The sequence below is a fragment of the Halichoerus grypus genome, chromosome 6 (genome assembly GCF_964656455.1).
Source record: "Halichoerus grypus chromosome 6, mHalGry1.hap1.1, whole genome shotgun sequence".
Taxonomy (NCBI): Eukaryota; Metazoa; Chordata; class Mammalia; order Carnivora; family Phocidae; genus Halichoerus; species Halichoerus grypus.
In genome coordinates, this window is record NC_135717.1 from 164,257,227 (window position 1) to 164,279,254 (window position 22,028).

The 22,028-nt window shown below is 48.2% G+C and overlaps 1 protein-coding gene across 2 annotated transcripts in view; it reads left to right on the forward strand.

The window, feature by feature from the left end:
• Nucleotides 1–22,028, forward strand: part of ABTB3 (ankyrin repeat and BTB domain containing 3) — a 300,970-nt gene that overhangs the window by 209,336 nt on the left and 69,606 nt on the right. For both annotated transcript variants that reach the window (XM_036093514.2, XM_036093515.2), the window contains exon 4: nt 15,120–15,272. In XM_036093514.2, the coding sequence (XP_035949407.1) occupies nt 15,120–15,272 (153 nt within the window). The remainder of the gene's footprint in view (nt 1–15,119; nt 15,273–22,028) is intronic.

Consider the following 22,028-nt stretch of genomic DNA (forward strand, 5'->3'; position numbering starts at 1 on the left):
AACAGAACCACAAACAAGGGTAGCGATACAAAAACATATGTCATTAACACTAAAGAAGACCACCGTACCAGGAGAATCTCTCCTAAGGTTTATTATGGCAATTGAGTGCAAAATGGAGCTTTGAGTTTCCTGGCCTCCAAGGCAAAAAGGGAAACATGCATTATAAAGCTCATCATCTAATTTAAACACACACACAACATAATCTTTAGCAAAAAAACTGTTCACAGGAGGATCACTTCTGACTTTTAGCAAGTTCTATCCAGGGCTAATCCTCTTAGATCTTTCTGGTGATCTGAGTCACCTGGGGAGTTTTTTAAAACAATCTAGGGGTGCCGAGGGGGCTCAGTTGGTTAAGCATCCGACGCTTGGTTTCGGCTCAGGTCGTTGTCAGATCAGCCCCAAGTCAGGCGGAATCTGCTTCAGATTCCCCTCCCTCCCCCTCTGCCCGTCCCTTTTCTGTCTTCCTTGCACACTGGTCAGCACACGTGTGCTCCGTCTCTCTCTCTCTCTCAGATAGATAAATAAAATCTTTAAAATAAAACCAATCTATAACCTGGTCTAGGGTTACATCTAGGGAAATTAGTGACTGTGCTCAGGTCAGGGTCTTTCCGAGTCACATGGCCACATCTGTAAACAATAGCATTCATTACATAAAGTACCCCCTACCCCGCCCCAGAAGGCAAGTATGAAATCATGACCTTTTCCTACTTCAGCAGATCTTAGAGTTCAATTGGCCTGGCTTCCTCACTTCCCAGATGAGAAACTGAAGCTTCTCAATGTTCAATGACTTAGTCAATGCTGCACTGTTCTTCCGAGAACCCATATAATGACTAAGCCCGTGGACTTTGGATTCGGGCCCACTTGAGATCAAATCCCAGCTCCGGCCCCATAGCTTTGGGATTCTATATCCCACCTAAATATGCTATATAAGTTCCTTCGCTTCTGAAGTTACTAAGTCTCCATCTGCTCATCTGTAATTAGGGATGATAATAGTAATTACCTTCCAAGGTTGTTTTTATAATTATATGCGGTAATATCCATTTAAGCTTTTTGCACAGAGCCCAGAACATTGTAAGCACCCGAGAAATGGTGGATGCTATAAAATCCTGATAATGATGATGATGATGATGATATAGATCATGATAATGGAAAAACTGGGTCAAAACTTAGGTTGCCTAATATCTACTGTATGTAACCCTCTTTCCACTACCTCATTCTACCAGGATTCCTGTCTGAAATTATACGGACCTGAAGGACATCCCTTAGAACAGCCCTACCCAATAGGGCAGCTGCTAGCCACGCATGGCTATTTAAAGTTAAATTAATTAAAATTGAATATAATTAGAATTTTAGCTGCTCGGTCACACCAGCTCTATTCCAAGTTTTCAGTAGTCGTGTATGGTTGGTAGCTGTTGTATTGGACAGCACGGATACAAGATGTTTGCATCATAGCAGAAAGGTCTTCTGGAAGCTGCCTTCGTGGCTTCTCCCGGCCCCCTTGCCACTTCCTAATGTTAGTATTTTTGTTATTTATGTATTTATTTCAAAATATTATGCTAGTGGAGCACCTGGGTGGCTCAGTCGGTTAAGCATCTGACTCTTGATCTCAGCTCAGGTCTTCATCTCAGGGTCGTGAGTTCAGGCCCCACGTTGGGATCCATGCTGGATGTGGAGTCTACTTTAAAATATATATATTATGCTATTATCCTAAGCTAGAAGAAAAGGTTCTTTGGGCTCTTAAGTCTACTGGTGAGTACAGTTGACGGCCACAGAGCCTCAAGGATAAACAAGTCACACGGCTGATCAGTACCAGGCTGTTCCAAAACACGCTTCTGACTCAGTCGGTCTAGGGTGCCTCAGGAGACTTGGGGAATCAGCTGTCTTAAGTCTGTGTTTCCATAGGGTTCTGATTGATCAGGGCTGATGTATGAATTTATTCCGTCTTGTCATACTGCCAAATGCAGGGTAATGTGAGTTCAAAGGGTTTATTACAAGAGAACAAGAATATCATTTTCTCAAAACCACAGCCTGGTGGCACGGACACCGAGGACAGCATAGGGGGAAACTCCTAGACCATGCTTGGTCTCCCCTTTTTAGCCCCTTTTTTGGTAGGGAAGAAAGAGATCGTGTTTTAAGATTGATCTGTTAGTGGAATATTATTCAGCCATGAGAAAAAAAAATAAAGAAAATCCTGCCATTTACAACAACGTGGATGGACCTTGAGGGCATTATACTAAGTGAAATAAGTCAGACAGAGAGAGATAAATACTGTGTGATCTCACATATATGTGGAATCTAAAACAGCTGAGCTGATAGAAACAGAGAGTGGATTGGTGGTTGCCAGGGTCTGGGGGATGGGGGAAGTGGGGAGAGGCTAGTTAGTCAAAGGGTGCAAACCTCAGCTAGAAGATGAGTAAGTTCTGGAGATCTAATAATGTGCAACATAGTGACTATAGTTAACCATACCATCTTATGTACTTGAAAGTTGATGAGAGAGTAGATCTTAAATGTTCTCACCACAAAAAAGAAATAGTAATTTTCTGTGAGGTGATGGATGTGTGAACTAATCCTACCCTGGTAATCATTTTGCAGTTTCTAAGTATATGAAATCATCATGCTATACACCTCACATTTACACAATGTTACATGTCAATAACATCTCAGTAAAGCTGGGGAAAATAGCTAAAATAAAATAAAATTGATTTTATTTAAATGATATATTTTATTTAAATATATCATGTTTCCTTGCAAGAGAACTTCTGCAAGGATCAAGACTTCCAGGTATGTTTCTGATTTCAAGAGCATCTGTGTTGTTTTTATTGGTTGGGTTAATTAAGGTGAGGTCAAAGCCATTGTCAGTATATTTTCACAAAGGTGATAAAGCAACTCAACTTCCTATGACACAGTGTAAACCTTTAAATGAACAAACAATTCATTGTAACAAATATTTTAATACATGTAGCTTCGAGGATCAAATACAGTCTCAAGTTTCCAAGTTCGCAGTCTGTAGAGGATATCTATTAAAAGGGAAGGTTTTTGCCTCTTTTTGGTAAAGGGAAAAGAAACTCAAATCCATGGTGACACAATAATGGAAAAATACAGATTTAACTTAAACATTACGGGAAGTGATATTAGTGTCAGTTAAATTAGATTTGGTTCTGAGTGGTTGAAAACCCAAATAGCAAATGTTTAAACCAAATAGAAGTTTATTTCTCATACAAACAAAGTCTAGAAGTAAGAATCCAGGAGAGGTATGGCCACTGAAGCAATTGTCAGAAATCCAAGTCCTCCTGCTCTGTCATCGTCAACATGTGGCTTCCACCTCCTTGTCCAGTGTGGCTGCTTTAACACCAGCCATCATGTCTACATTTTTGCCAGCAGAATGGAAGAAGACCAGAGAAAGTTGGGCTTCCTCCTTTTAGGGACCTTCCTAGAAGTCTCACAAGAAACTTCTGCCTATATCATTGTAAGAACCAGTCTCCAACTGCAAGAGAGGCTGAAAAATGTGTGCTAGATGGTCATGAGCCCAACTAACAATTGGGGGTTTTATTACTAGGGAAGAAGAGGGAAACGCATATAGAGGGACACCCAGTCGTCTCTGCCAGAGTATAAAAATATTCTCCATTAACTTTCTAAACAGTTACAGTGAACTTTTTGTTTTGCATTTTCAGAGGTGTTTTGTCAATCCATTCTTTTTTTTTTTTTAAGATATTTATTTAGAAAGCCAGAGGGTGTGAGCAGGGCGGGGGGCGGGGGGGGGCGGGAAACAGAGGGAAAAGGAGAGCGAGAATCTCAAGCAGACTCCCTGCTGAGCGCGGAGCCTGATCCCAGGACTCTGAGATCACGACCTCAGCCAAAATCAAGAGATGGAGCCTAACCCATGGCACCACCTAGGTGCCCCGTTAATCCATTCTTGATGTTTCTTTTCAAATACTTTCTTTGTGTTTTTCCACTGCAGTCCTAACTGAGGAAAAATTAAAGTATTAGTTTATATTTTTATTCCAGAAGTTACAAGGCCCTATATGGTGTTTCCCCCGTCTCTCTCCAGTGTTATCCTACCAGTCCACCTCCTCCACTGTGCTCTCTCCTCCACCTCAGCTCCAGCCCCATCAAGCTGAATTCCCCCAAAGCGCTATGCCCTCCCTGCCTCTGGGCCTTTGCACGTGCTCTATCTTCTGCCTGGGAACGATAGAAAGCATGGCTACTAGCCCTGGCTCTGGGTCTCACTGCTCCTTATAACTGTGTACCTGTAGGCAAGTTGTCTAATCTCTCTGTGCCTCTGTTTCACTACCTGTAGAATGAAGATGAGAATGGTACTTACTTTATGGTTCTTGTCATTATCAAACAAGCCAATAAAAGACAAATGCTCGATGGCAGTTGGCTTTGTTGAGCAGTTACTATGTGCTAAACACCTTACAGAGTTTCTCTTAATCTTCACAATCCCGTGCGGTGGCCTGACGATTTCTCCCATTTTACATACAAGGAAACTGAGGCACAGAGAAGTTAAGCAACTTGCCCAAGTCCCACAGCTAGCGATTCATGGGCTCAAATGTAGGGCCTTCTGTTGTTAGAGTGCGTGCCCTTCCCCCCACACCAGCACCACACCGGCAGCGGGTTTCCTTTGTAAGGCTGTGTGCTGCCTTTTGCAGACTTTTATGATAATCCTTTTGGAAACAGGGTAACCCCTGCGGGCCCATCCCCCCATCCCTCCTTTGCCTCTCTGCCTGCGCCAGCCCAGGCCCTGCCCTTTTAGGCTTCTGGAGCCATTGCTCCCAGGATGTGAGGCTGGGCAGCCCTTGCCACCTCCCAAAAGTTGATCTTTTGTGCCCAGGCTGCTAGGAAGGTTCTGTGGCAGCCTCAAACAGAGCCTGCGGCTTCCCCACTTCTGAAGCCCCGGCCTCCCTCCCAGGGCCATTTATATCCCAGGCCCCATCATCATTCCACCCACTTGAGATCAGGTTCCCACCACAGAGGTTCTGTGCCCCTGAGCCAGGCCTGGCTGTGGTGCAGTCAGCAGCCCAGAGAGGAGAGGGACAGGCTGGTCTGTTGATCGCTGTGTGGTGTGCAAGGAAGGACCTCAGGGCTGCCAAGGATCCTGCAGCTTGGAGCTGGCATTCTCTAGACATGAAGGGCTCAGCTTTGGTGGGCATCAGAAACCCTGCAGAGAATGAACGAGGTGCAGAGATGCCCAGGGTAGTTGTCTCGGTAATGGCCCCCAAAGATACCAAGTCCTAATCTCTGCAACCTATAGTTTACAAAGAAAAAGCGTCTCTGCAGGTGTGATTTTAGTTAAGGGTCCTAATGTGGGGAATTAATCCTGGATTATCTGAGTGGCCCTAAATCCAATCACACGTGTCCTTAGAGGAGAGAGAGAGAGAGATTTGACACAGATGATGACCAGGTGATGTAAAGACAGAGGCAGAGGGGCGCCTGGGTGGCTCAGTCGTAAAGCGTCTGCCTTCGGCTCAGGTCAGGATCCCAGGGTCCTGGGATCGAGCCCCGCATCAGGCTCCCTGCTCAGCAGGAAGCCTGCTTCTCCCTCTCCCACTCCCCCTGCTTGTGTTCCATCTCTCGCTGTGTCTCTCTGTCAAATAAATAAATAAATAGATAGATAATAATAATAATAACAAGACAGAGGCAGAGATGGAGAGATGGAGCCTCAGCCAGGGAATGTTGGCAACCACCAAAAGCTGGACGAGGCAAGCAATGAGCTCTCCCCTAGATCCTCTGGAGGGAGCACGGTCCTGCTGCCACCTTGATCTTGGACTTCTGGCCTCCAGCACTGTGAGAGAATACACTTCTGTTGTCTAAGCCACCAAGTTTGTGGTACCTCGTGACAGCAACCCCAGGAAACCGATACACCCAGCACGTGGGCGGGAACGCAGGAATATGTGTTTTAACCAGTTCCCCAGGGGGCTTTTGAGGCCCCACCACTGCCAAAATGAAGAACTAGGCAGAGTATGTAGACAGAAACTCTGAGAGAGCTGTGACTTCTTGCTCTCCATCATTGCTGCTCCTATCCTGTTCAAACTGTGGGAGACGGGACTGTGTGGGATGCTGGGATGTGGGTGGGAACCTGCAGAGGAGCGGGGCTGAGTTATGGGGCAGGCAGCTAAGTGAGGGAGCCCCGTCCCCAGGGGAGCAGAGGGGGTCAGCTGGAGGAGGAACCTTCCTCCCCAGGATGGGAGGGGAGGTGACGGCGGGGCGAAGGTGCAGGGAGGAGACTGTTGTTCCTCATGTATCTTATTTGCTCCGCCTGAATCGTACCTCAACCCTCCACTTACAGCCCTCCACCACCACCCCCCGTCACCTGCTTCAGAACACGTGACAGGAAAGCCAAAGAAGTTTCCAAGGTCAGTCACAGGGGCCTGCTGGCACTGTTAGCAGAAGTCCCCTCCTCACCCAGCACCCCTTGGCCCTTGCCCCATTTTGGGGAACAGCCCCATTCGTGGGGCTGACTTTCATCCTCAAAGGACTCGTCCTGCTGGTACAAAATGGCTTGTTCTGCCCTAAAAGCACTGAGCCTACCCATGAGGCCTTTGTTTGTCCCCAAGCGGTGTGTCTGCGCACTCAGGATATTGGGAAGTGGTCTTTAGTGGGACCCAGCCCCCAGGCCTCCTCCCCATCCCAGCGACCGTTTGCAATGATGAGGGGGGCCCAATCCGCGCAGAAAGAGGAGACTGCAAGGCTGATACCACAGCGCAAGTCTGAAGGCCATGAGCTGGCAGAATCCTCCAGTCTTTGCAGCTCCTAAGGCCTCCAGCTGATCGGATGAGGCCCACGCACCCGATGGAAGATAATCTGCTTTACTCAGAGTCCACTGATCTAAATGTTAATCTCGTTTTAAAACATACCTTCCCAGCAACATCCAGACGAGCGTTTGACCACATCTGGGTACTGTGGCCTAGCCAAGTGGACATATAAAATCAACCATCACAAGGTGTATTTTTTTTTTTAAGTATTTACATTCCAGGATGATGATAAACACCGTCACGAATACCAAATTAGACAATGGAGTGGGTGCTTGGGTCAGAACAAACTCCCCGAGGGAGAAAGCGTCTGTTTCGTAAAGATTGCTGGGAGACTAAAGGAGAATCCTGGCGGGAGGCAGAAGCCGCCTCCCAGGATAAAACCTGCAATCCCCAGACACCTACTGTCCCAGCCTCCCTCGTGGCTGGTGCTTGCTCATGACCTAGGCTCACAAGAGCCTCGGGAGCTCCGGATCCAAGCGAGCTCCTTCTTCCGTTACGTTGTCTCCTGGGCCTCTCTGCCCTCTTGCAACTGTCTCGCTTCTGGACTCGCTTTGTCCTCTTTAAACATAAGACAATTCACCCTCCCTGGTTTCTGGCTTGAGTCATAATACCTCTGTAGGGTCTGGTTATTCAAACTGTGGTCCATATACGGCCTGGAAGCTTGTTACCAATGCAGAATCTCGGGCCCTGCCCCAGATCCACTGAATCAAGACCCACGTTGTAACAAGATCCCAGGCAATTCCTATGCACATTCATGTTCTAGAAGCACTGACTTCCAGCACACCCCTTGGCTTCTCTCACTCCAGGCCCTTCTGCAGGAACCACGCTCAAGGCCAGTCTGACCATACTCTGCACAGTAGGGCTGTCACTGTAGGAAAAGTCACTTCTGACCTCTGTATCTCCTTAGCTCTCGTGCCCACAAATACAGTGAGATTACAGTGGATATTGCTATGGAAACCAGGCTTGGCTACTGTCTACTATCAATTTTGCTGCTTTTCCTTCACTCCCTGTATCTCTGGAATTACGAGCTTCCTAAACCACAGTCGAACATCTAAATTCCTCTCTAGCCTGAGACTGAACAAATAACAGAGATGGGAAGTCAAGGCCAGACAATTTATCAAGGAAAGCCATAGTAACTGCAGAGGTTTGCTTTGATTTAAAAAGAGAAGGCAAGAGTGGTGTTCTGTGTAGCAAGACTTTTCCTCCACCAGCGGAGAGACGCTTAAGTGATGCCGGAAACCGCGCCAGTGATGCTGGTGAGCGTAGCTACCACCTATGGAACAGGGGCCAGGTTAGAACAGGACCATCCCATCCAATTCTGGCAATCACCCTCTGTATTCGTTTCCTGTGGGTGCTGTAAAAAAAAAAAGAAAGAAAAAGAAAAAAGAAAGTTGCCCCCAGTGTGAAGACTTAAAACAATACAAATGTATCATCTTACAGTTCAGGAGGTCAGACGTTCGAAATCAGTTTCACTGGGCTTAAAGGAAGGTGTCCCAGGGCTGGGGCCTTCTGGAAGCTCCAGGGGAGAATCCCTTTGCCTTTTGTAGTTTCTGGAGGCACCTGCATCCCTCGGGCTCATGGCCCCTTTCCTGCATTCGTCCAGCTACTTCCTTCTGTCCTCACATCTCCTACTCCCTCCTTGGACCTCCCCGCCCCCCTCTGCTGAGGACCCTTGTGATTGCATTTAGGGCCCACCTGGATCATTCCAGATAGCCTTCGCTTCTCAAAAATCCTTAACTTAGAATCCCATGTGCGAAGTCCATTTTGCCAGATAAGTGACATTCACAGGTTCTAGGGATTAGGATGTGGACATCTTGGGGGGGGGGGGGTATTATTCAGCCCACCTCGCCCTGTTAAGTAGGTACTGGTATTATTCCCATTTTCCTGATGAGAAACCTCAGGCACGACAACTGACACACCTTGTTCAAGGTCACACAGCTGGAAGGTAGAGGAGCTGGAATCCAGCTCTTGGTCAGCCTCTCTCCAAAGCCCGAGTTTCTAACCCTGCCCTCTGCATGGCACGGCCTCCAGATGGATTTGAACTCATCCACTGTGGTCAATAGGAAATGAATGGACATCCACCAGCTCTCTAAAGAGCTTGAACTTCCAAATGAAGCTTGTCTACCATAGACTAAAACCTCCAGGGCAGGGCGGGACTTAAACCACAGGTGTACTGGTCTGCCGGGGCTTCCCTAACAAATTATCACAGGCTAGGTGCCTTGAACAAAGGGAACGTATTTTCTCACCGCACTGGAGGCTGGAAGTCCAAGGTCAAGGTGTCAGCAGGGTTGGTTTTTTTTCTGAGGCCTCCCTCCTTGGCTTGCCGATGGCCGCCATCTTGCTGCCCCCTTTCACACGGGTGCCCCACTGTGTGCCCCCCACCTTGGTGGCTCTCTCTGTGTCCTCATCTCCTCTTCTTATGAGGATATCCATCATGCTGAATTAGGGCCCAGCATAATGGCCTCATTTTAATAGCTACATTCTGAGGTCCTGGGGATTAGGGCTTCAACATAAGCATTTTGAGGGGATACAGGTCAGCCCATACCAACAGGTATTCTCTGACCTTAGGAACGAGGCAGTTTAGAGGTGTCTGAGGTGAATTCCAGAGCCCCGTGGATGCCTTCATTCTCAGCATAAATGCTGGCTCTTCATTCTTCATCAGCATTTTACACCCTAACCCGCAGTGACCCTATCAGTCCCCTGGCTTTGTGATCATATTAATTTCCTGCGGCTGTTGTGACGAGTTACCACAACCTGGTGGATTAAAACAACACACATTTGTTCTACAGCTCCAGGGGTCAGTAGTCCCAAATTATTTCCACTTGGCCAAAATCAAGGTGTCCGTAGGGCTGTGTTCTTCTGGAGGCTCTGAGGGAAGAATGCATTTCCTCATCTTTTCCAGCTTATAGGGCTGCACTTCTCGGCTTGTGCCTCCTTCCTCCATCTTCGAAGCCAGCAATGGAGCATCTTGTTTCAGTGTCACCTGTGTCACATCTCCCCATTTCCCTTTCATGAGGACCCTTGTGATTGCATTTAGGGCCCAGCTGGATAATCCAGGGTAATCTTCCCTTCCCAAGATCTTAATTGAATTACATCAGCAAGAGTCTCTTTTGCCATCAACATTGACAGGTTCCAAGGAATAGGACTTGATGTCTTTGGGGGCTATTATTCCGCCTACCACAGTGACCCTTCCTCACTTATGTCCTGGCCACCCCATTGCCCTGGAGGGCCAAAATAGGACATGATGCACGTGAAAGCCTTGGTGAGCTGCAAAGGATTTTCTGCCTCAGGACCTTTGCACAGTCTGTTACTGCTGCCTGGAACATCCATCTCTCTGCACACACATTCACATATGACCAGTTCCTTCACATCTTTGAGGTTTTGTTACCTTCTCAGAGAGGCCTTCCCTACCTCAGCCCTGTTTTTTCTCTACCCCAGCACCCTGACACTAATCACAGTTTGTAATTGCTTATTGCTTACTGGCTTATGTGTTCCTTATCTGTGTCCCTGTTAGACTGTTAGTTCTGTGAGAACAAGGACCTGATAAGTCCTGTTCTCTACTCTGTCTCCAGCTCCTGGAAGCGTGCCTACAACATGGGTGCTCCCTAAAGGATTGTTAGATGAATGAGTGAGGTTAACAGATGACATTTCATCAGTTACACACCCATGGCCAGGTTTGGGTTTTCTTCTTGGGGTACTACCTCTGGGTATGACTGTGGCTCAGTATTCTCCAGATGCAACCATGACCTCTTTGTCGAGGGTCCTGTTTTCTAATCTCTCCAAAGCTTTCTGTCCCCATCCCTAGGACCTTCATGGGCATCTCCCCATCTTCAGGGCTTCTTCCTAAGCCCCCAGGAAGCTGGCTATTTCAATATACTCAAAGAATTTTAGAGGAGGAAGAAACCAAAAGACCCAGGGTCGGCCAACTATGACCCGTTGTGACTTTTTGTATAAAGTTTTCTTGGAACGTGGCAAGGTTCTTTCGTGTGCATATTGTCTGGGGCTGCTTTCCCACTATCATGGCAGAGTTCAGTAGTTGAGACGGAGACTAGATGGCCCAGAAAACCTAACATATTTACTATTTGGCCTTTTACAGAAAAGGTTTGCTGACCCCTGAAACAGACCATCTGATCCAAGCCCACCCACTTTACAGACAAAGACACTGAGAGCCTAAACATTTGCAGACCAGAGCCAGAGTCCTACTGTGAGCTCTTTCTTGGCAGATTCAGGACTGGAATCCAGTTCTGCAGAATCCCAAACAAACCAGGCTTCTCCCACGTCCCGTAGCATCCTCCTTAGCACCCAGCCCCTCCCCAACCAAACTCCCTTTCAATTCTGAGTGGTCACCCCCCGCCCCACCAGCTTTCTCTTCACTCTTTCAAAAAGGCTCCACCCATGCATGTTCTCCATCTCCCACTGGAATCTGGGCCCAACAACCTTCCTGAGCTGACTTGCTCTCTTGACTCTGCAAGAAGCCCACCCAGGGCTTTGCTCTTCCTTTCGGGAATCCCTGGTCCTAACCCCACAGACCTCCTGTTTGAACACCACAGCAAAGATTTCGACGGCCACTGCCCTGATAGAGTGGACGGTGTCCCTCCCTGCTCTGTTCACCTCAGGCCACCCGCGTGGGGTTCTCAACCCAGCTTGCTCCAGAATTCCCAGAGGAGCTTATTTAGAATGCACATGCCCAGGCCCCAGCCCAGACTTGTTGAACCAAAACTCTGGGGGGGTGACTTGAGGCCTTGGGAATTTTCACACACACACACGCATGATTCTGGCATTGAGCACAGTCTCAGAACCACTTCACGAAGCCATGGGCTTCCCAAGCGTCCTCTAGGCGTTAGTCACTGAGGACAACTTCAGAACAAAGCCAGTAGCCAGTGGAACATTGTTCCCTTTAAAATACATAGGGAGGATGCAGCCTTTCTCCTTCAGCTCTCTCCACGCTCTCCTTAACTCAAGGCCCTAGAATTCTTTCCCCTCTCCAATGCCCCCCAAAGAAACATCACAACACTTTTTCCCTGCCTCTGAATAGACGAGATAAGATTTTTAAATGAGTTGCTGGCAAACAATTCATGAGCTTATAAACTATTGAAGTCGGGGTGATGAAGAGAAGGCAACGTTGAAAGGAGAACAGGTACACAGAAAATTCCAGAAGAGGCTGGAATCCTGGGGTTCAGGGTTTCTTATTCTGGTGTTCGCTAGCTGTCTTGGTACAAGTGTGATCCTGAAGGCAGCAGGGCCTCGTTCTCTCCTCTTCAGGCTTCCTCAGGAGCTGGCGGCGTGCCCTGGGCCTCAGCACCTCACAGAAAGGGCGGCACCCGAAGGGCAGTGTGCGGGGGAGACACAGCCCCCCAGTGACAGGAAGTTGGGGGCCACGCTTCAGGGGCACTGAGCAAAGGAAAGGCACCATGGGGTGGTGGGTGCCGCCTCCGAGGAGGAGAGTTCTCCCAGAGGAGAGTTCTCCGAGCGCTCGGGGCCGGTTTCTACGGTGATGGAGACATGGTGACAAAAATAAGTCTTGCTCACCTGAGACAGTAGAATCCAATTCAATTTCAAGACAGTGTGTGTTTATTGAGTGCCTGATCCGGTTTAGGTGATGGAGAGAATGAGAGAATGAAGGCGACAGCCCAAGCAGCAGGCTGACTCGGCCAGAAATTCCCTGGGAGACTGCCCCACAGGTCCATGGGGCCAGAAACTCAATTGCATCCATTTCACCCAGTAGGAAATTGGTAAATCTTAGTCTGTCTTGTGAACAAATATTTATTAAGGGCTTCCAGCCTGCCAGGGCTGTACTGGGGCTGTGGCTGGATCAGTGAACCTAGCAGATCTGGGTCCCTACCCCAATGGACTTTACATTCAACTGGGGCATTGGCAAGGCCGCGGGGTAAAGCCAGTGGGGTGGGGTCCGCCATGGGAGGGGTCCACATAGGGTGGATCATCAGGAGAAATGTTTAGGGTAAGGTAGGATTTGCACTGTGGTTTGAAGGTTAAGGGGGTGTGGATTTTTAAAGGGCTGGAGGCCTTACAGACTGGGGACTGAGCTGCGTGGCCGAGAATGAAAATGGCGCACCAGCAATGGTCTATGACCAGATCAGCCGGCTCTGCTGGGGGTGATGCTGGGAAGTTAGACAAGAGAATGTCGGTATCACATGGGGTTATGGCACACAAGCTGTGTACTCGAACATCTTGGGTTCGACTCCCAGCTCTTGTACTTGCTAACCTTGTGATCCAGGGCATGCTACTTAACCTCAATAAACTTCATTCTCCTGATCTAGAAAACAGGCATCATCGTAACTAGCTCGTTCGTTGGTCCCAAGCATTTAGATGAGATCATGAGTGAGATCAATTGAGATGAATGTAAAAGGCTTATTTAGCTGTTGAATATTAACATTGGAGAAACAGCTCACTCTCTAGGCAAACCAGAACTCACTACTAAAAACTCGGTTTGGGAGCTCGTGACACCTGCATACTGTGGGGGTTGGCTGCCTGGTCAACCCTTCCTTTATCACCTTCTGTCCATCCCACGGCAGCCATGCTGGACTGAATGGCAGCACTGGGGTCAAGATGAGACAGGAGAGGTGCCTCGAACACATTTGCATGGCCTGGCCTCCTTCAGTTTTGCGCCCTAGGCACCCCACTTGCCTCACCCTGGCAGGGGCTCTGCTGAACCTAGGAAACCTTGTTGGTCGACACAGTACATTTCTCATAAAGTGTGTTCCTTGGTCTACTTAAGTCAGTATCATAGAGGCCGCTTCTTAAAATTATATTCATGGACCTGTCACAGTCAGCATCTCTGGAGATAAGGACAGGGGATCTGCATTTTAACACACACACACACACACACACACACACACTCACGGGATTCCCAGCCCCTCTACCCATACAGTACCTTAGAGCAGAAGTTCTGTGAGTGCAGCCTCAGACCAGCAGCATCAGCATTGCCCAGCAACTCATGAGAAATACAGATTCTTGTCCACCTCCCCAATCGACTGAAACAGACACTCTAGGGGTGGAGCCCAGCAATTTCTATTTTAACAAGCCCTCCAGGTAATTCTGATTCACATTAAATTCACATGGGGGAGGTTTTAAAAACTACCAATATCCAGCCCCATCCTAGATGAATTAAATCAGAATTCCTTCAAAAGCTCCCCCACCACGTCTGCCTTCGGCTCAGGTCATGATCCCAGCGTCCTGCGATCGAGTCCCACGTCGGGCTCCCAGCTCAGTGGGGAGCCTGCTTCTCCCTCTTCCCCTGCCTGCTGCTCTGCCTACTTGTGCTCTATCTCTCTGTGAAATAAATAAATAAAATCTTTAAAAAAAAAAAAAAACCTCCCCCACCACAGGGGCGCCTGGGTGGTTCGGCTCAGGTCATGATCCCAGGGTCCTGCATCAGGCTCCCTGCTTGATGGGAAGTCTGCTTCTCCCTCTCCAACTCCCCCTGCTTGTGTTCCCTCTCTCTCTGTGTCTCCCTCTGTCAAAAAATAAATTAAAATCTTTAAAAATAATAATAATAAAAGCTCCCCCACCAACTCAGTAATCCTAATGGGAGGACAGAGTTTATGATGATCACTGGAAGAAACAGGAAGTTGGCACAAATGTATGGCATTACAAAGTATATGGTTCAGCCTTGGGCATTGTCTCAGTTAATTCTTGCAACAAGCTGCCCCCTGCTGTGGTCTCATTAGCCCGTGAAGAACCTGAGGCTCCCAGAGCTTCGGGGGCTTGGCACCCCGCCCCACCTCCACTCCCCAACAAGGGCAGTTTTGCTGGCCTCGACTGGGCATCCGCCTGGCCTGGATCTCAGGGAAGACTGCCTGTCCACTTGGCTCTTTGCACCTTTTCCAGGTGCTAAAAAAGCCTGTTGGCAGCCCAGTGCTCGGGCAGAACTGGGGCTGGGAGAACTCCACAAAGGGAGCGTGGGGAGACAGGAAGAGAGAGTTGGAGGACACCTTAGGGTTGGGCCCAGAATGGGGAGCCCCAAGGACTCATCACCCCAGGCCTTTTCTGGGGTTTTCTACTAAGGCCTGCCCCTGTGCTTGGTGCTTTAAGTGAGCCATCTCCTGTGTGTTCACATGATCTCTGAGGGAGATAACACTCCCAGGATCGTCACATGGTATCCCTGCTTTGCAGATGAGGAAACTGAGGCCCAAAGACTCTGGAGAGCCTGCCCCGGGGTCACCGGTGGGGTCACCGGTGCGATCAGGATGTCTGCGACGGCTCTCCCACCACTCTGGACATCAGAGGCAGGGTCCCCGGGGAAAGCGGGGCGGGGCGGGGGGCTGGGGACCGGCGAGGAAGGGGTGGGGCTGAGCCGGCAGCCCCCGCCACCCGGCCGCCCTAACGGTCTCCCGTCCTCCCGCGCAGGCCCTTCCTCGTGCTGCCGCCGCTGATGGAGTGGATCCGGGTGGCCGTGGCGCACGCCGGCCATCGCCGCAGCTTCTCCATGGACAGCGACGACGTCCGCCAGGCGGCCCGGCTGCTTCTGCCCGGCGTGGACTGCGAGCCGCGCCAGCTCAGGTAGGGCCGGGCCGGGCCGGGGCCCCGCGAGCGAGGGGCGCCCCTCCGGGGGGAGAGCGGGCCCCGCCGGCCGCGCGCAGGCCTCCGGGCGCAGCGCCCCCGCTTCCCGCCGGCCGGAGCCCCGCCCCGCGCTGGGCGCCCCGCGGACCGTGCGGGCTCGGCCGTAGTAGTGACAGACGCGGGGCTGACGAGCAGCGGGTCCCTGGACTGGCGGGGAAGAGGGAGGACAGGAGCAAGGCTGCGTGGGAATGCGCCGGTTCTTCGAGGACCAGAGAACCGTGTGCTTCTTTCTATTCCCCTTCTTTCTGCTCTCATTCTGCTCCTCTCCCGCCCGCCTTCTTCCCTCTCCCCACAAGAAACGCTGGGCTTCCTGTAGTTTCTGACAACACCTTGCAGGGGACAGTTGCTGGCTGAGAAAGAGCACAGCTCTGCTTTTTTGCATACATGGGGATGGCTTGGCTCACTCTTTCCTAGGTCTGTATCCACGTCTCTCCTCTTTCAGGCTAGGAATTCTTCTTGGGCCACTCAGGGACCCCATGCTTGGGGGCTCATTTTTACCCAAAGCAAAAGAAGTACAATTACTCACTCCTGCTGAGTCAAAACCTGGGTCTAAATGCAAAAAGCAGGAAGCCGGGGGCTGTGTGTGCCTGTGTGTGCACTGTCTGGACTCCTTGTGCTGTCTTTCAGGGGTCATGGTCACCATTTCCTTTCTTTTTTTCCCAGCTTTGTTGAGATACAATTGATACCACATTGTGGAGGTTTTAGATGTACAGGGTGTTGATTTGATACATTTAAATATTGCACAGTGATGACCACCACAGCTTTAGCTCCCATCTCCGTCCTGTTACACAGTAACCATTTCTTTTTTGTGGGCAGAACATTTAAGACCCACTCTCTTAGCAACTTTTGGGTGTATAGGATACAGTATTTTTAGCTATAATCACCATGCTGTACATGAGTCCCCAGAACTTACTCATCTTATAACAGGAAGTGTGTACCCTTGGACCAACATGTCCCCATTTCCCCCACCCACCTGCCCCTGGCAACCACCATTCTACTCTCCGTTTCTCTGAGCTCAATTTAAATTCCACATATAAGTCTCTCTCTGTCTGCCTTATTTAACTTAGCATAATGCCCTCAAGGTCCATCCAAGCTGTTGCAAATGGTAGGGTTTCCTTCTTTCTCATGACTGAATAATATTCCATTATGTACATAAATATTTTTTCACATCAACTTTATCCATTCATCCATTGACAGACACTCCGGTTGTTTCCATATCTTTTTTTTTTTTTTTTAAAGATTTTTTATTTATTTGACAGAGAGACAGCGAGAGCAGGAACACAAGCAGGGGGAGTGGGAGAGGGAGAAGCAGGCTCCCTGCCGAGCAGGGAGCCCGATGCGGGACTCGATCCCGGGACCCTGGGATCATGACCTGAGCTGAAGGCAGACGCTTAATGACTGAGCCACCCAGGTGCCCTTGTTTCCATATCTTGACTTTTGTGACTAATGCTGCAGTTGAACGTGGGGGTGCAGATGTGTCTTTGAAATCCTGTTTTCGTTTCCTTTGGAGATAAACCCAGAAGTGGGATTACTGGATCATAGGGTAGTTTATTTTTCATTTTTTGAGGAACTTTCATACTGTTTTCTCTGGTGGAATGGTGGCTGTACCAATATACATTTCCACCAACAGTGCACGGGGATTCCCTTTTCTCCACATCCTCACCAACACTTGTTATTTCTTAGCTTTTTGAAGAGAGCCATTCTAACAGGCGTGAGGTGATAGCTCCTTGTGGTTTTGATTTGCATTTCTCAGCATCTGGAGTTTCTAAACAGTTTTGGGGGGGGTTCATTCAGTTTGTGAGGTCTCTGAGTTCCTTGAGTGTCCATGTCCCTGGGTGTAATGCTTCTGAGCTGTTTGGGGGTCTGTATCCCTGGGTGTGAGATCTTCGAATTGCTGAGAAGTCTGTGTCACAGTGTCTGTGGGCTGTTGGCAGGTCTGTGCTCACATTTTGAGCTGTCTGGCTACTTGAGGATCTGTGCCCCAGGTTTGAAGTCTCCCAGCCATTTGGTGTGGTCTGTGCAGGGTTGGAAGTCCCTAGGTTCCTTGTGGGTTCTACGTCCTGGATTGCTGGTCTCTGAACTCAGAGTACAAGCTCTCTGAGCTGTTGAAAGGGTCTTTATCAATGTGTTAAGATCTATTGGCTGGTTGGAGTCTTTGTTCTTGGGGGCCCTGAACTGGCTAGCTGTTTCCCAGGGTGTGAGGTCTCTGGCTGTTTGGGAATTTGTATTCTTGGTGTATGGTATACAAGATAGTTTTGGGTGTGTGTCCAAAATATGTCTGTCCGCAGGTCTCTGCTCTGTTTCTATATCTATCTCCAGATTGTGAGGTTCTGGAAGTATTTGGGGAGTCTGTATCCAGAGTATCTCATCCCGAACACTTGGGTATCTGTGTTCACTGGAGTGAATCCCTTGAGCCATCTGTCGGTCTCCGTTTACAAGCTGTGTGGGCATCTCTGTCTAGAGTATGAGAGCTGAGAAGTTTGGGTGTCTATGTCCAAGGCATGGGTTGTCTGAGTGGTTTGAGGGTCCTCATCTCAGAGTTTGAGGTCTCCAAGTTGTTTGTTAAATGTTTAATGTCCATCTGCTGTTGGGGATTTGTGCTGATGAGTGGGGTTTCTGAACTTTTTTGGTGATCTGTGTTTCAAGGTGTGAGTCTAAAATATGTACAGAACTCATACAACTCAATAACAAAAAACCAAACAATCTGATTATAAAACGGTCAGAGGATCTGAATAGACATTTCCCCAAAGAAGAAACGTCGAGAGATGTTCAACATCACTCATCATCGAGAAAATGCGAGTCAAAACCACAATGAGAGATCACCTCACACCTGTCAGAATGACTGTTATTAAAAAGACAAGAAACAACAAGTGTTGGTGAGGATGTGGAGAAAGGAGAACGCTCATGCACTGTTGGTGGGAATGCAAACTGGTGCAGCTGTTGTGGAAAACAGTATGGAGCTTCCTCAAAAAATTAAAAATAGAACCACTTTATGATCCAGCAGTTCCATCTGAAGAACACAAAAACACTAACTGGAAAAGATACATGCACCCCTGTGTTTATTGCACATTGTTTACACTGGCTAAGATATGGAAACACCCTGTGTCTATCGATAGATGAATGAATAAAGATGTGGCAAATATATATATATATGGTGGAATACTACTTAGCATAAAACCCAGTGAAATCTTGCCATTTACAACAACACGGATGGACCTTGAGGGTATTATGCTAAGTGAAATAAGTCAGACAGAGAAAGACAAATACTGCAGGATTTCACTTATATGTGGAATCTAAAAAAGCCAAAACAACAACAACAACAAAAACCCAGACTCATAGATACAAAGAACAGATTGGTGGTTGCCAGAGGAGAGGGGAATGGGGCAGTGGGCAAAATGGGTGAAGGGGATTAAGAAGTACAGACTTCTAGTTATAAAATAAATAAGTCATGAGGATGGGGAATATGTTCAGTAATACTTATGAACTTGTAAGGTGACCGATGGTAACTAGACTTCTGGTGGTGATCATTTCACAATGTATACAAATGTCAAATCACTATTGGGTACATCTAAAACTAATATAATACCATACATCAATTATGTCTCAATAAATAAAAATAAATTTTTAAGACACCTTAGGACAGACGTCTTCAAAGATTTAAGAAGCCTCACACGCTAAACACACTCGAGATACTTCACACTCAAACTTTGAAACCCACACCCTAAATGAGTTCAGAGACCTCACACCTTGAATACAGAACCCCAGATGCCATAGATGCAAACTTGGACCACAGACCCTCAAAGAGGTTAGAGACTTCACACCTGAACACACACCGTCAAAGACTTCCGACTCCTACATAATCACCATTTTCAAATCCCGGCTGCGCCTCCAATGAGGAACTGCCCTTCCTCTGAAATTCATCTAGCCCAATCATGTGACCAGGCTGCAGAGATTTCCACCCTTCCAGGATCTGACTGGGGTCTGCAAGGAAAGGGAGGGTTTGCAGCATAAAACAGAGCCCCCTGAAGACCCAGAGGCGCCCCTCCACCCGGGACCACGCAGGGGGCTGATCTAAGTTATCATTGCTGGCATTTGTTGAATACTTACTGTATGCTGGGCTCCTTGAAGTGCTTTACACAGATTAATTAATATGTAATATTTCCCAAACCTTATGAGGTGGATACTGTTATCATGCCCACTTTATAAATAAGGAAACTGAGGCACAGATAGGTTAAATAACATGCCCGAGGTCATAGGACTAGTAAGTGATGAAGCCAGGATATGGATTCAGGTGGCCCAGACCTCCAGGCCCACAGTCCTAACCACTGAGTTGTACTCTCCTTGGGTTTCTGTCTAGGCTATCTAGGCAGTTTCTACCTGCACGGCCATTCCTTATACCTTGCCACCTGGAATAACAGCATGTCTTGGGGGGAGGCTAAGGAGCAGTCATTTATTGAGCACCTACTGTGTGCTAGTTATCAATTACAGGAGGAGATTTACATTCATTACTTGTCTCCTTTAATCCCTGAGGCAGCCTCCTGAGGTGAGTATCATCTTCCCATTTTACAGATTAGGAAGCCGTTGGGGGGACAATTTATAGATGGAGGTACCAGAGATGAGGTCCTCGTGGCTCATACTCCAAAGCCCATCCTCTGCCCGCAAGACTCCCCTGCTGCCTCTTTCCCAGAAGTGGCACCTTACCTGCAGGCTCTCTCCCACCACCTCACTTGCTGTCCCCAGCTCGAGTCGGAGCTGTCCTCAAGGCTCCAGCTCTTCTCTTTGCAACAGTCCTGAGTCTGCTGGGTGGCAGGGAAAGTAAGATATTTCCTTAACTGTGGCTGTCCAAGTATTCCTTCTTGTTTGTCATGCTCTCAAGAGATTCCATAGCTTAAAGGTTAGGAGATTGGGCTCCAGAGTCCCATTGTCTAGATCCAAATCCCACCGCCATGGTTAATTAGCTGTGCATCTTTGGGCAAGCTAGTTACCCTCTCTGGACCTTTGTTTCCCAATCCATAACATGTCCATTATGAAAACAGCCCCCCTCAGAGGTTGGTACAGGCACAAAGTGGGGCCAAGAACATGAAACACCTGTACAGATAAGGCCTAAAAGGAAGAAAGTGCTCACGACATGGTCTTTATTAGCTAGCACTGCCCCAGGCCTCTACTATCCCTGAAATAACAATGGAGACTCGTACCTATGTATTGCTTTATAATTCTTTTTTTTAAGATTGTATTTATTTAATTAAGAGAGAGAGAGAACAAGCTATGGGGGGGGGGGTGGCAAAGGGAGAGAGAGAAGCAGACTCCCCACTGAGCAGGGAGCCCGGTGCTGGGCTTGATCCTAGGACCCCAGGATCATGACCTGAGCTGAAGGCAGACACTTAATGGACTGAGCCATGCAGGTGCCCCATATTGCTTTATAATTCTTAAAGGCTCTTAACATTTTCTCATGTGAACCTCAAACCAGATACTGTTGTTATCCAGGAAAGTAGTGCTGTCCCATTTTACAGAGGAAGAAATCAAGGCCCAGCAAGATTAGGTAACTCTCCCAGCATCACACGGATACTAAGTGACAGGATTAAGAGCCCAGACACCCAGAGATACAACCAATTTTTCTGGTTCCCCAACCCTAGACCTAGACTCAGCCCTCTTCAAGGATGCTAACGACCCTCTTCCAGATGCTTCTTTTCCTTGTTGCAATTCTGTAGACTGAGCATGAGCTTCCAGGGGCCACTGTCCATCCCCGTGCCCCTCGTCCAGCATGGAGCTCTTACTGGTATCCAGGACGCGAGCATAATGCCCTGGCAGGCCAGAATGCACACATGGATAGCGGGGAAACAAAAGAAGTCAGTTCCATTCAGTCTCCAGGCTATTTTTAGTCCTTTAGCTCTCAATTCTTGACTCCTTTGTCTCCAGAATCATGAATGATATGTAGAAGACGTACTCATCGACTGGCCCAGCTAAATGTTCAAGTTTGGAAATCATTTTTGAAGAGAAAAAGAAAATACAGTATTTCATTAGCTTTCCTAAATAGTAAGTGTAAAACTCAGAAATTCCATTAACTAGACTAAATTCAGTACATGACGGATGCACCAGTTTAAAAAAAAAAAAAAAAAAAAGACTATTTTTCAGTCTAGGCAATTTACAGACACATCTATACATATATTTTCCCACCTCATTTCATGTGACCTGAAGCAGGAATTGCTGTCTCCAGTCTGCAGGAAGTTTTGCTCATTCAGATATCCAACAAATAGGTATTGGACACCTACTCTGTGCCTGGCACTCAGTCTTCATGGCGCGCAGTCCCCAACAATTGTGCAAGGCAGGTTTTATTATCCCATTTTACAGATAGGAAGGCTGAGGCTCACTGAGGCTGTGGAAATTGTCTGAGGTCACACAGCTACTGTGAGGCACGTGAGTTCTAGAATGGAGGACTTGGCGAGGGAAGGTAACAACACAGTCTCCTTGTCGCCCTCCCCTCCCCACTCTCAGACGTTCATCCTCCCAGTTGCCAGGTAGGCTCTTAGTTCTGGGCTGGGCTGAGCAGAGCTCAGAGCTTGAAGCTCGCCTCTCTCAATAAACAGCCCTAGAAAGGGGCGGGTCCTTGGATGTTCTAACAAATTCAGGAACTTGGGATCTTGGTGTTGGCGGCTAGTGTCGTGACTATTAGCACATATAATTACCTACCAGCTGGCC